Source organism: Poecilia mexicana, unplaced genomic scaffold (genome assembly GCF_051168715.1).
Source record: "Poecilia mexicana isolate PSO_F unplaced genomic scaffold, ASM5116871v1 scaffold_12, whole genome shotgun sequence".
Lineage (NCBI taxonomy): Eukaryota > Metazoa > Chordata > Actinopteri > Cyprinodontiformes > Poeciliidae > Poecilia > Poecilia mexicana.
In genome coordinates this window covers 22,427,537-22,440,371 of record NW_028263381.1, presented here as the reverse complement: position 1 = coordinate 22,440,371, position 12,835 = coordinate 22,427,537, and the positions used below count along the sequence as shown (strand labels likewise).

The following is a 12,835-nucleotide window of genomic DNA, read 5'->3' as shown; positions in this document are numbered from 1 at the left end:
AGATAAAACCTCCAGCACTGAGGACCAAATCTGAGGCTCCAGATCATAACAGGGATCCAAAGGTTCACCACATGCGGCAGCTTCGGGTCGGGTTGGGATCAGGAACCGGTCTGACATCTGAAAAAAGGCTTTGACTCTGATCCAGTCCAGGTCTGAACCAGTTCTGCCTAAAGATTAAATGAGATTTCTGTATTTGTCCCCATCTATAGAGCTGTGACGATGTTTTCTTTCTAATGACGTTGGGATGAAAAACAGAAAAAGAGATCGGGCCCATCATGTCCGTTTACGGGTCGGACCAAATGCTCACCCACACTTTGCCCAGAGCAGATCATTTTGGCTCAGATCAAAAAATAATTGTGTGAATTTGTTTTGTTTTTCCTCTTTGCTCTTCCAGATGCCAATCAGCCATCAGGAGCCATAAATATCGATGCTACTGATGGTTTTCAGGTCTCTGTTGAAATTCATTTTGTCTGCTAAATAACAAGCACATTAAAGTTAATGTTGTTTTTCATTTTGTTTTAATATAAAATATTGTCAGCAGTCTGACTGGTCATCTGTCCCACACATATCATCTCTTTCCCGCTCAGTTTGTGGAACAGCAAATATAATCTGCTGCCTTTTGGTTTTAGACCCGCAGCATCCAAGCGCTGCTGCGCCGTAACGTGATGATCCACTAGGTTGTCCTGCTGCTCTAAACTGGCATTGCTGGAGGACATTTGACATCTATTTTATTATTATTATTTTAATATTCCAAATATTTACCAGTCGTGGTTTTTGTCATATCTATCTGTCTTCCCCATAGTTCTATTGAGCGTATTTAGGACTTTTAACAGTAGCTGAACACAGGAAGCCGCAGCTGCATGTTTACCTTGAGATTTTCCTTTAAGTGAAACAGAAAAGAATCATTTTAGATTTTTTTACTTTTAACATTTAGGAGAAAAAAGATCTATTGTGTCCAAACGTAGCGAGTCTGTGTGAGTCCGTGGAGGTGCGCACAAAGCCTGAATCTGATTGGTCAGTTTACTTTAGTGAATTTGGCAGCTTGGCGCTTTTTCTATAAGGTAAAAATGAAGAGCGGAGTTTGAATCCTCCCGTAGTTCTAAGAGCGGTCGGATCCTGCAGAGCTTTTTACCGTGTCCGGTTCGGGCGGGTCTCCGGTGTGTGTGTGTGTGTGTGTGTGTGTGTGTGTGTGTGTGTGTGTGTGTGTGTGTGTGTGTGTGTTTGTAATACCTTGTGGGGACGATTTTCCTGACAAATGCTACGTTGTGGGGACCAATCGCTCCTCGTGGGGACCTGAGCCTGGTCCCCACGAGGGGAAACCCTGTTTTTGGGTCAGGGGTCAGAGTTAGGGCTAAGGTATGAATTGAGTTTTGGTTAGGGTTAGGGTTAGGTATGTGATGGTTAGGGTTAGGAAAAGGGTAAAGGTAAGGTTTAGGCTGTAGAAATTAGTAGAAATGAATGGAAGTCAATGGAAAGTCCCCACAAAGATAGCAAAACAAACATGTGTGTGTGTGCGTGGGTGTGTGTGTGTGTGTTTTGGCGAACTGAAGAGCTGAACCCGGTTGGACAGCTGTTTAACCCGCTACTGTTCACACCAATGATGTAATGATGACAAAACCTTCATCCAATCAGGTGTTTTAATCCCGTCGATCTGTGTTCAGCTGTTCTCAGATCGGCTGCAGCCATTTATTCTCTTTTACATATTTCCAGACTCCAGTTCTGAAAATGGAATAAAGTCCACTCCACCATCTAATGCTCTGTGTAAAGCTGCCTTCTGCTCCCCACTGACAACTTTTACATTTTGTTCTGATTGTTTCCACCAAACCTCTATGACCGCAGCGCATGGTAGACTCAGAAACGTTGTCCACCAGGTAAGGGATGTTTACTGTTTACTTCGGGACAAATGGCGACAAACCCACTGAATTGATTGACAGGAGCCATCATATCAACTGAACAAGAGCCTGACATTCAAAGTGCGTAACAGAGGTGACGAAACACCCCATGGCCCCAATACCTCAAAAATGAATCCGAGTTGAGGTAGAGCCCAAGGTCTGAATTGGACATTTTCACAAGAGGAAAACACACAAGAAACTGGAGCTTAAACTGTTAATACTTTGAAATATTAATAAAACTGTATTTCCTTTTGTAGATGATAAAAATCAACATTTCCCCATCGATGGTTGAGAAAGTCTGACAACTGCTGGTTGGAAAGATCTGCAATAATCTCCTTTGTTCTGTCAATAATCCAGAGTTACACTATCAGTGGAAGCCTGACCTCCACTTTTCTTAATAACTTTCTTTATGATTCTTTCAGCCTGGAGGAAATGAAAATGATCCATTATTATGTGTTGAGATTTAGCAGGTTAACCATGTCACAGTCAGACATCAATTATTATATCAAATAATAATTACATCATCTTTGAAAGCAGGTAAAGGACAGAAATCTGGTTTCACCAGGATTGGTCACATTTTACCTGAGAGTCTCCAGGTTGCAGTTTGGACTCTTCAGTCCAGCAGAGAGAAGCTTCACTCCTGAATCCTGCAGGTTGTTGTTACTCAGGTCCAGTTCTCTGAGACTGGAGGACTGGGAGCTGAGAACTGAGGACAGAGCTTCACAGCTTCTCTCTGAGAGGTTACAGCCACTCAGTCTGAGGAGACAGGGAGGAAAATCTGGTATTAAACTATTCATCAGGATGTATGTTCTTTCAAATCAACAATGTTTTTATTGGACAGAGAAGGAACCATCTGATTTTACACAACCTTTGTATTTGTTGTGAACTGGTTCATTCTATAGTTGGGCCTCCAGCCTTAAATGACAGAACTACAGGTAACAAGGAGGTTGGAAAGAGAATTATAAAATTACACAATTAACTATATTATTCCAATTTAAATGTTATCATAAAGTGGAGGAGTTTTGCTGCTTGAATATGTAACATTATGTTCAGCTGCTGAAGGAAGTCTGTGTCTTTTTTGCTCATCCCCCCAGTGGGACAATTTGAAGAGACAAAGCACCAAAATATAAACTGAAACATGAATATTTACCTCATAATTAGCAGATTTCTACCTATCAACAATACCTGCAGTAACAATGTGTGTCCTTACAGAGCTTTGTTGGAGGCTTTAACCACTGGCAGCAGCCTCAGAAGAGCCTCCTCTGAAGCAGAGTATTTCTTCAGGTCAAACACATCCAGATCTTTTCCTGATGACACTAAGATGAAGACCAGAGCTGACCACTGAGCAGGAGACAGTTTATCTGTGGAGAGACTTCCTGAACTCAGAGACTGTTGGATCTCCTCCACTAGAGAACGATCATTCAGTTCATTCAGACAGTGGAACAGATTGATGCTTTTCTCTGCAGACACATTCTCACTGATCTTCTCCTTGATGTACTGAACTGTTTCCTGATTGGTCTGTGAGCTACTTCCTGTCTGTGTCAGCAGACCTTGTAGGAGTCTCTGGTTGGTCTGCAGTGAAAGTCCCAGGAGGAAACGGAGGAACAAGTCCAGGTGTCCATTTGGACTCTGTAAGGCCTGGTCAACAGCTCTCTGATGGAGAGACTTTAGTTTAAGTTTATTAAAAAATGAAAACTTTTTAGATGTTTGTGTTTCTTCCATCAGGTTGACTCCAGAGTAGATGAAGGTCCGATGAACATGAAGAGCAGCCAGAAACTCCTGAACACTCAGATGGACGAAGCAGAACACCTTGTCCTGGTACAGCCCTCTCTCCTCTCTAAAGATCTGTGTGAACACTCCTGAGTACACTGAGGCTGCTCTGATATCGATGCCACACTCTGTCAGGTCTGATCCATAGAAGATCAGGTTTCCTTTCTGCAGCTGATCAAAAGCCAGTTTTCCCAGAGACTCGATCATCTTCCTGCTCTCTGGACTCCAGTGTGGATCTGTTTCAGCTCCTCCATCATACTTGACCTTCTTCACTTTGGTCTGAACCACCAGGAAGTGGATGTACATCTCAGTCAGGGTTCTGGGCAGCTCTCCTCCCTCTCTGGTCTCCAACACATCCTCCAGAACTGTAGCAGTGATCCAGCAGAAGACTGGGATGTGGCACATGATGTGGAGGCTTCGTGACGTCTTCATGTGGGAGATGATCCTGCTGGCCTGCTGCTCATCTCTGAATCTCTTCCTGAAGTACTCCTCCTTCTGGGGGTCATTGAACCCTCTGACCTCTGTCACCATGCCAACACACTGAGGAGGGATCTGATTGGCTGCTGCAGGTCGTGTGGTTATCCAGAGGAGAGCAGAGGGAAGCAGTTTCCCCCTGATGAGGTTTGTCAGCAGAACATCCACTGAGCTGGACTCTGTAGCATCAGTCAGGATCTCCTTGTTGTGGAAGTCCAGAGGAAGTCGACTCTCATCCAGGCCATCAAAGATGAACAGAACCTGGAAGTGTTCAAAGCTGCAGATTCCTTTGGTTTCAGTAAAGAAGTGATGAACAAGTTCCACCAAGCTGAACTTTTTCTCTCTCAGCACATTCAGCTCTCTGAAGGTGAATGGAAATATGAAGTGGATGTTCTGGTGGGCTTTGTCTTCAGCCCAGTCCAGAGTGAACTTCTGTGTTAAGACAGTTTTCCCAATGCCAGCCACTCCCTTTGTCATCACTGTTCTGATTGGTTGATCTCTTCCAGGTGGGACTTTAAAGATGTCTTCTTGTCTGATTGTTGTTTCTGGTCTGTGTGGTTTCCTGGATGCTGCTTCAATCTGTCTGACCTCATGTTCATCATTGACCTCTCCAGTCCCTCCCTCTGTGATGTAGAGCTCTGTGTAGATCTGGTTCAGAAGGGTTGGACTTCCTGCTTTAGCAATCCCCTCAAACACAGACTGGAACTTCTTCTTCAGGCCAGATTTAAGTTGATGTTGACAAACTGCAGCAAGATGTTCTAAAATAACACAAAAAGTAAAATCAGGGATGAAACAAAAATACCTTCTGAAGATGATTTAAATAAATGTGATTCCATTTCTTCAGACATCAGTAAATGTGTCATTTATCCATCAGGTCAAATCTTTGTAGAAATCCTCTTACTGCTCTGCAGACGGTCAGCCAGCTCCTCCTGCTTCATCCTCCTCAGGAAGTTCAGTGTGATCTTCATCACTGCCTCTCTGCTGCTCCTCCTCTGCTCTTCATCATCACCTTCCAACACCTCATCATCCTCTCTCTGACTCTCTGAGCATTCTGGGTAATCTGGACTCAGAACCTTGTGGATCTTCTTCAGCTCGTTCTTCACAAAAGTGACAATGTTTTCCTCCAGCAGCTGGAACAGAATAATAGATGAAGGAAACATCAGACTGAAATCATGGAGCCAAACACCAGATGGATGTTGGACAGACTGACAGTCCTCTGGTCTACAAAGTGCAGCATGGAGACGACTGTGAACAGAACCATGGAAAAGTAGTTGTTGTTCATGTACCAACCATAAATATGGAGTCCAGCTGTGTTTGATGCTGCTGGGCAGACGGACCACTGGGAACCTCTGAGCTCTGCTGGTCCACTCTGTGGAGGAACCAGGAACAATCAGGAAGGCAGGAAATATTCATCCAACAATATTTACTAATAAAATAACTAAGAGTGTCACATTAAAGCAGAAAACAGAGCATCACATGAACACAATACAAAGAAGTTAGAAAGAGGAAGATGAACTACAAGGATGAAGACCAGTAACACCAGAATCACCAGTAGACATTTTAAAAAGTTGGTGCTGAACTTGGACTTCAAACTGTCCACACTGTCAGCAGATCTGATGCTGGTGGAGACAGAGTCCCAGAGCTTGGGGACAGTGGAAGTGAAGGCTCTGTCCACACAGGTCTTCAGGACAGTGTGGGACATCCATCAGGTTCTGATGACTGGATCTGAGGTGATGTGGACATGGAGGAGCTCTGAGATATGTGGGTGTGTCCATGTGGGATCCTCTCCTGGATGTTGTAGAGGATTTAAAATGGATCCTGTAGATCCTGGAAGCCAGTGAGCTCACATTATATCTGTCCACACAGAGACAATCAGAAGGTAAAGGTCCATGAAGTGATATCTGGATGTGAGCAGTGAACCAGATGATCCAAGTAAAGATTTAATGTTCCTGCTGATCCACTAAGAACCAGCAGAACCTCTGATGGTCCACATCAGCTCAGTCTGGTTGAGCTCCATCAGATCTCACCAACCACATCATGAAGCTTTCCTTCCTGCTGAACTGATCTCACAATGCACACAGGAACCAAGTCCTGATGGACCAGACTGGTTTACCAGGTATTTCCCAGTGGCTGGTGGAAATGTGTCCCACTGTTAGTCTGACATGGAGCCAGGAAGCAGCAGAACATCATCATCATCACCCAGAGATGAAGATATGAAGGTGTTTTCATTAGAACAGAGCAGCTGGTTTAGATAATGGATCAAAACTCTGTAAATATAACTGGGAACATCTGAAACTTACTGGTTCAGTTTACAGCAGGTAGAAACAGCTCACCTCTCTGATGGTGGAGATCCAGGAGATTTAAAGTTAAGAGGATCTTCCTTTGACCAGTCGCTCTTAAAGGACACACAGCTGGGTTCTGGTTCTGGTTCTGGTTCTGGTCTGAGTCTCTGATGGATCCTGACAGAAACATGATGATTAAAACTGAATCTGTTCAGTCTGGATGAAGCAGCAAAGAGGAGCAGCAGCAGCTTCATCACCACGTCTGTTTTGGCCTGATATAGTGAACGCTGTGTGAAAAGGGCTGTGGACAGTTAGAGATGGTGACCTCACCTCTGACCTTTGCTCTGGCTCTCATCTTCCCCACACAGAGTGGTTTTAGAGGGAGGGACTCCCTCCTCTCTGTCCTCACACTGATCCATGCTGCTGAATTCACATCAGCTCACACACACTTTCTAGCTTCACCTGCAGAGGAAACACACATCATTCATCTGCACATCAACTCTGATCATCCTTTACATCATTAGTGCTGGAAAAAGATCAGCTGCTCCTCCTCTGATTGGCTCTTCTTCTCTGCTTCATATCAGTGTCAGGTGAATGCAGTCAGACAGCAGAGAGGCAGAGGAAGCTGCATCAGCTGCTGCACTTCTACTATCAGTCCACTAGATGGAGACATGGAGCAACATTTACATTCACTGATTCAACCTGAACAACAGGAAGGATTTTAGTTCATTATTAATCACTACATGGTGATTAAATTCACCCTTAAAGATTATCTATTTAGTAACTTGACTGAATTGAACACATTTTGCTATAATAGCATTTAACTTTGAAAGGATGCAGGATAAAATTGTTGTGTCTGACTTTACCGGTGGAGACCAGAGTTTGATGCAAGGAAATAAAATTATGAATCAGTTTTTTCACAGAAGAATAAAAACATCTGATGTTAATCAATAATCCTGTAGATTAACCTTCAAACAGCAAAGATGCAACTTTTAGCTGAAATCAGAAGTGAACCTTTTCTCCAAACATCAGAGCAGAAACAGTCAGTAAAGTTCCTGAAGACAAAGTTCATGTAGAAAACAAAGCAAACTTACAGTTTGTTCAAACGATCCAAAGAGCTGAAGAAGAAAATGTGATCAACAAACTGAGACCCAACAGAACCGCAGGAGAACCAGACTGGTGCCACACCTGAAAAGACTGTAATGGGACAGGACTGGACTTTTACCTGATCTGAACGATTCAGAGTTCAGAGTCCAGGTGTTATAAATGCTGAATAACTGATCATGTGACGGCTCACCTGGTTTGTAGTTTCTTGTTCCAGAGCAGCAGAAGGTTTGCTGTAAAATCAGAGGCAGGTTGATAAAGTCTTCATGAGGAAGGAGAGAAGTTCTGATGAAAATGTTTCATGATGGTTAATGAGGATAAAGCTGCTACCACCACCTGATTGTTTTACTTTCTGGTAATAATCGATTATTATGTTCTTAAGTTTTTTAATCTTTGTTTTCATTGTTGTTATGTTTGCAACTTAATTTGAGGAGAAATGAGTCCAGAGAAAAGAGCAGCTGGTTGATTCCTGCTGCAGTAACTGGTCTGACTATGAATACAGTCAGAATATGAAGATAAAGTTAAACAAACTAAACTGTAGATCTTAACATCACCACATTACTGCAGCTGAAACCACACGTTGTTATAATATAGATTATTAATATAGCTCCTATATAATCATTGATCATCATGTCAGTGAGGTGAGCAGAGTGAGGACAGTCTCTGGTTAAACCAGGATCAGCTGAGCAGGTTCTGCTGATCCAGGTTCAAACCCTGATTTCATTTCAATCATCAACCTGAATCTAAAGTCAGATCAGCAGCAGAAGGTGGCAGCTTGTTCCAGACTCATTATTTACACATGCAGCTGTTTTCCAGCTGTTCTCCACAGCTGGAGGGAGGGAGGGGGGATGTTTGGAGGAGAGAACCTGAACATTCAGCCTCCAGGTTTTACAGCTGGATTCTGACCTCAGCAGCTGGAACAACGACACAGATGAAACCAGAGACTCCTGGAAAATGGATGTTTGGATCTGATCAGGTCTGCAGATTCACTGACTGGGATTTATTCAGAAAATGTCTCAGAGCTGAGAAGAGCTGAGCTTCTTCAGACTGAATGCTGGGAAATCTTCACTCCTCCCATTCAGGGATGTTCAGGTTCTGAACTTTAACAACTAGAATCAGTTGGAAACATCAGGAATTTGGTCCATTAAAGTGTTAATAATAAAATCAAACCTTCTGCTGTTAGTTGAGTAAAGTCTGTTTCCACTAAGAACTGTGAGCGTTTCCTCCAGTCTGTGTTCGGCTTTAATCTCCTGCAGGAAACCAAACCTCCACGTCTCGACTGGAGTCGCCGTGGCAACGCCTTTCAGACATCAGGATGGTGGGTTGAGACTGGATGAGAGCCGATGAGTTGATTTTATTTAGTGGCAGAGCTGCATTCATCCATTCATCATCCCAGTTTTCCTGCCATGCAGATTAATCTCCACTAATCTGAAGCTTGGAGACCAAAATGTCACAAACTGGGATTAAGAGAGTTGAGATGTTGAAATCTGTCACATTTAGAAAAGAAGCTTCATGATGCTATGATTTGTTCATCTGAACAACTTTTTAAAATATTTACTCTTTATAACAAATCAAACTGATCAGAATTATTATTATGAAGCAACAACCATCAGTTTAATTGATCAATTATGTTATTGGCAAACTAATATAAAGTAAACTGATGTATGGAAGAACAAACATGCCTCAGTCTAGATAATCACCATTCATATCATATTTATAACCACATTAGCTAACAAAGCTAACATCTTGTATTCCACATATGTAAAGATTATAACTGTCATAAGGTGGGGTTGAAGTGGTGGTGAGGAGATGGACGCCGAGACACAGGTATGGTGATGAAGAAGATTTAATGACGATGCTCACAGTCCAAAAACAGGCACACAGCCAAATACCGGTAGCAAATGATAAACAGGACTTCGTGCGAGCGAACACAAACCAGGACTTAGCAGTTCAACTGGAGTGTGTAGACGACATACAATAGACAACGACAAGGACCCGACGAGGAACACAGACAACAGGTGGGTTTAAATACACACGGGGTAATTAAGGGAATGAGACACACCTGGGGAGCAATCAACGGGGAGGACAGGACAGAGACTCACAGGAACACAGGACTGAACACAGAGAAACTCAAAAATAAACACACAGAAACACGGAACCTAACAATAACCTTTATATTAAAATGTGTAGAAAATTATAAACTTATGTCCAGTTTTATTTGCTACAGCAGAGTTTTAGGGCCAAACTAAGGAAAAAATATAAAATAAATGACAAACTAAGTCTGTCTGTGTGGTGATAAAATGATCCTAAGTTACCATCAGCTGATCATGTTATATTAATGCTTGTGAACTCTGACCAGAAGATCCTGTTTGGGTTAAACACACACAAGGTTGGAAGTTGTTTTCCTGCAGCTGAAGGGAACCAGACTGTCTCTGCATGTTCTGGATCCTGGATATAAAACCTACATGTTGACTCTTCCTGTTGGAGCTTTTCATCCTGAACTGATTCATTACTGATCGTCTTACAGGCTCTCTGCATTCTGCACAAGATACAAATAAACCTGATGGACTGATTTCATCTAACAGCTTGGAAATTAATGTTTTCATCAACAGTTTGGTGCCGACCTGGACACTCGGCTCCAGCCTCAAACCTGGATTAGGATTAAAGAGACGAGGGCTGCTGGTCGGCTCCACGGCTCCAGAGCTGAGATCAACGAACTCAATCCACTGATATCTGCTGAGACTCACTCAGGGAATAAACTAACTTACTAATTATAAATTATAAAATACTAAAGGATCCTAAGGACCTTTTTCCCTGAGGATTGAGATTGACCAGATTAATAGAGATTACAAGAGAAAGAAAAATAAATAAAAAATAAGAAAATAATAACAAAGAAGAAAAGTAAGGGAAGAAGAGAAGACAGATCTTTGTAAAGATTATTTTCTTGAAGATTCCTGCAGGGTGTCTGACAAAGAAATTGATACTTATAGAGATTTTTTAGTTTTTCTTGTAAAGCTGAATAAAAACCTTTACAGAGTTTTGATGGAACCACAGGTTCTAGGATGAGTCCTAGTCAAAGTCCTTATCGGAGGATAAGGCAGGTGTTTACTAGAGTTTTGGTTTTAAATTCAGGGAACCAAACCTTTAGAGAATCCTAAAGACTTTATCAGAAATAAAAACCTGTTAGAGGATGAAGAGGCAGAGCGACCTCAAAGCTGATTGGTTGGATTCTGTGGAGACGTTTGCAGACTAAAGAGGAAATCCCACCTATTCAGAAGAAATGGGTCTGAGTGGTTCCTGGGTCTTTTCTCCTCCTCAGGGTGAATCGATTCACTATATAATAATGAAATATGGAGAAAAAAGTTTGCATGATGTGAATGAATGGATGAAAAGTGTCATTTCTCCTGTTCATTGAAGCTGATGGTTTAAAAGGAAAAGAAAGATAATTAGAAGCAGAGGAAGAAACTGAGGCAAAGAAACGAGAAACGAAGAGTCGAGTTGATCCTGAGAAACAAGGAAAGTTTGGAAAGTTGGATGAAAGAGAGAAAGAAGAGAAAGACAGAAAAATGATGAACAAATGGAAATGCTTCTATTTCTGAACATAAATCTTTTGTGGATAAATTACAGGCCTTAATATGTTTTAGTGTGTTTGAATCAGCAAATGCTTTTATTTTGAAAAGGAGGATAATAAGTGACTAAAACAATCATGCAGAAGGAAATATAAGATGTAAATATTTATATAAACAATAAAAACAACAAAACAAACTAATGGATTTCTATTTGCTTCTTCTTCTCTCCTCTGTCTGAGCCTCACTGTGGTGCATCTGACCTCTGACCTCAACTCCTCAGCCCTGTCCTCCATGGACCAGATGACGTCCCTCTCACACCACCAGCAGCTGATCAAAGTGATCCAGTAGATCCAGTGGATCAACAAGATGAGGAAGATGAAGAAAACCTTCATCACCTCCAGGCTCTGAAGTTTCTGTTGATCCTGATTTATTTGACACCAGAGAACAGATGAGACATGTCCATTCAGGGGACGACTGTCTGTCTCCTGTTGGACATTTGGACTGAAACTGTGTGTGACTGAGCTTTAACAACCTCCACTGGTCTGCTGTCCAGGATCAGAGCAGAGAAAGAAAAGATCAACCTGATCAGAGCTGAGAGGAGAAGACACCATCTGTGGACAACATGGACATATTGTTGCCATGTGAAGCTGGACAACATGGACATATTGTTGCCATGTGAAGCTGGACAACATGGACATATTGTTGCCATGTGAAGCTGGACAACATGGACATATTGTTGCCATGTGAAGCTGGACAACATGGACATATTGTTGCCATGTGAAGCTGGACAACATGGACATATTGTTGCCATGTGAAGCTGGACAACATGGACATATTGTTGCCATGTGAAGCTGGACAACATGGACATATTGTTGCCATGTGAAGCTGGACAACATGGACATATTGTTGCCATGTGAAGCTGACAGCTGTAAATGATCATTTGCTGACATTTATTCTCCAAAGTCATATTTCTCTGTAATCTTTAATCCAACATGCTGTCAGTGAGCTTTACTCAGTCACTTGTTTTTTACTCAGTGCCTGAGTGGGGCAGACAAAATGAGCCACAGCTGGATAATCTGGGGACAATTAAAGGCTCCCCAAAATGTTCCATGTTGTCCCAAGATGACAAAATGTAACCAGTTAGATTAACGACGTCTCATTGGAGATGAGACTGAATTGATGTCTCTGACTTGATGACGTTAGTCTGATTTCTCCTCTTCACCAGCCACTGCTTCAGGGAGTTTTGCTGTGTGATGATGGTTGAAGCTGTTGGGCCTTTAATTTGAAAGGTTCCTGTGTGGCTCAGACAGCGATGCTCTAGCATTGCTCTGTCTTTAATGGCTCAGTTAGGATTTGAACACATTTTACACAATGTTGGCACTTTTGACAAAGGTTGATGTAGTTAGTAAATCAAATGCTACTCGTCCTTTTGTTGCTGTAGATCTAGTAAAACTAGATCTTGTCTCCTTCTCTTCACATATTGTTCATCTTGGCAGTCATCAAATAAACAGGTATTTTTGTATTTTTATGTTTGAAATGTTTTTAACATAGATATGTATTTTAAACAGACAAATGTAATAATTTCCTGCTATCAGGTTCCAGGTGTTTTCTCAGCAAACGTCAGCATGTGAACATAAAGAGTCTCTATTAAATCTAATCTATTAAATATCTCTCATCATGTTGCTTTTAATTCAATTCAGTTTGCTGAGCGTCTGCAGGTGAAGATAAAGACGAGTTATGTTGT

General features: G+C 42.0%; 2 protein-coding genes and 1 long non-coding RNA gene across 4 annotated transcripts in view; 1 reads left to right on the top strand and 2 right to left on the bottom strand.

The window, feature by feature from the left end:
- The window catches only part of LOC148156088 (NLR family CARD domain-containing protein 3-like), a 434,099-nt gene that overhangs the window by 213,618 nt on the left and 207,646 nt on the right, over positions 1 to 12,835 (bottom strand). The gene's annotated exons all lie outside the window — the stretch shown is intronic.
- LOC148156098 (uncharacterized) overlaps positions 1 to 12,835 on the top strand; it is a 369,453-nt gene that overhangs the window by 236,951 nt on the left and 119,667 nt on the right. The window lies entirely within an intron of this gene.
- On the bottom strand, positions 3,038 to 5,322 carry LOC148156106 (NLR family CARD domain-containing protein 3-like). The gene is made up of 2 exons (XM_088010615.1): positions 5,038 to 5,322; positions 3,038 to 4,894 (listed from the first exon to the last, which is right to left on the bottom strand). Exons 1-2 carry the CDS (start codon positions 5,294 to 5,296, stop codon positions 3,099 to 3,101), a joined length of 2,055 nt encoding a protein of 684 aa, XP_087866741.1. The 5' UTR covers positions 5,297 to 5,322; the 3' UTR covers positions 3,038 to 3,098.

Bases quoted from the DNA above. Each gene is read 5' to 3' on its own strand.
- LOC148156106 (XM_088010615.1), bottom strand. From the start codon at position 5,296: ATGTTTCCTTCATCTATTATTCTGTTCCAGCTGCTGGAGGAAAACATT. The intron at 4,895-5,037 runs GTAAGAGGATTT...GTGTTATTTTAG, and splicing joins GGCTGACCGTCTGCAGAGCA to AACATCTTGCTGCAGTTTGT.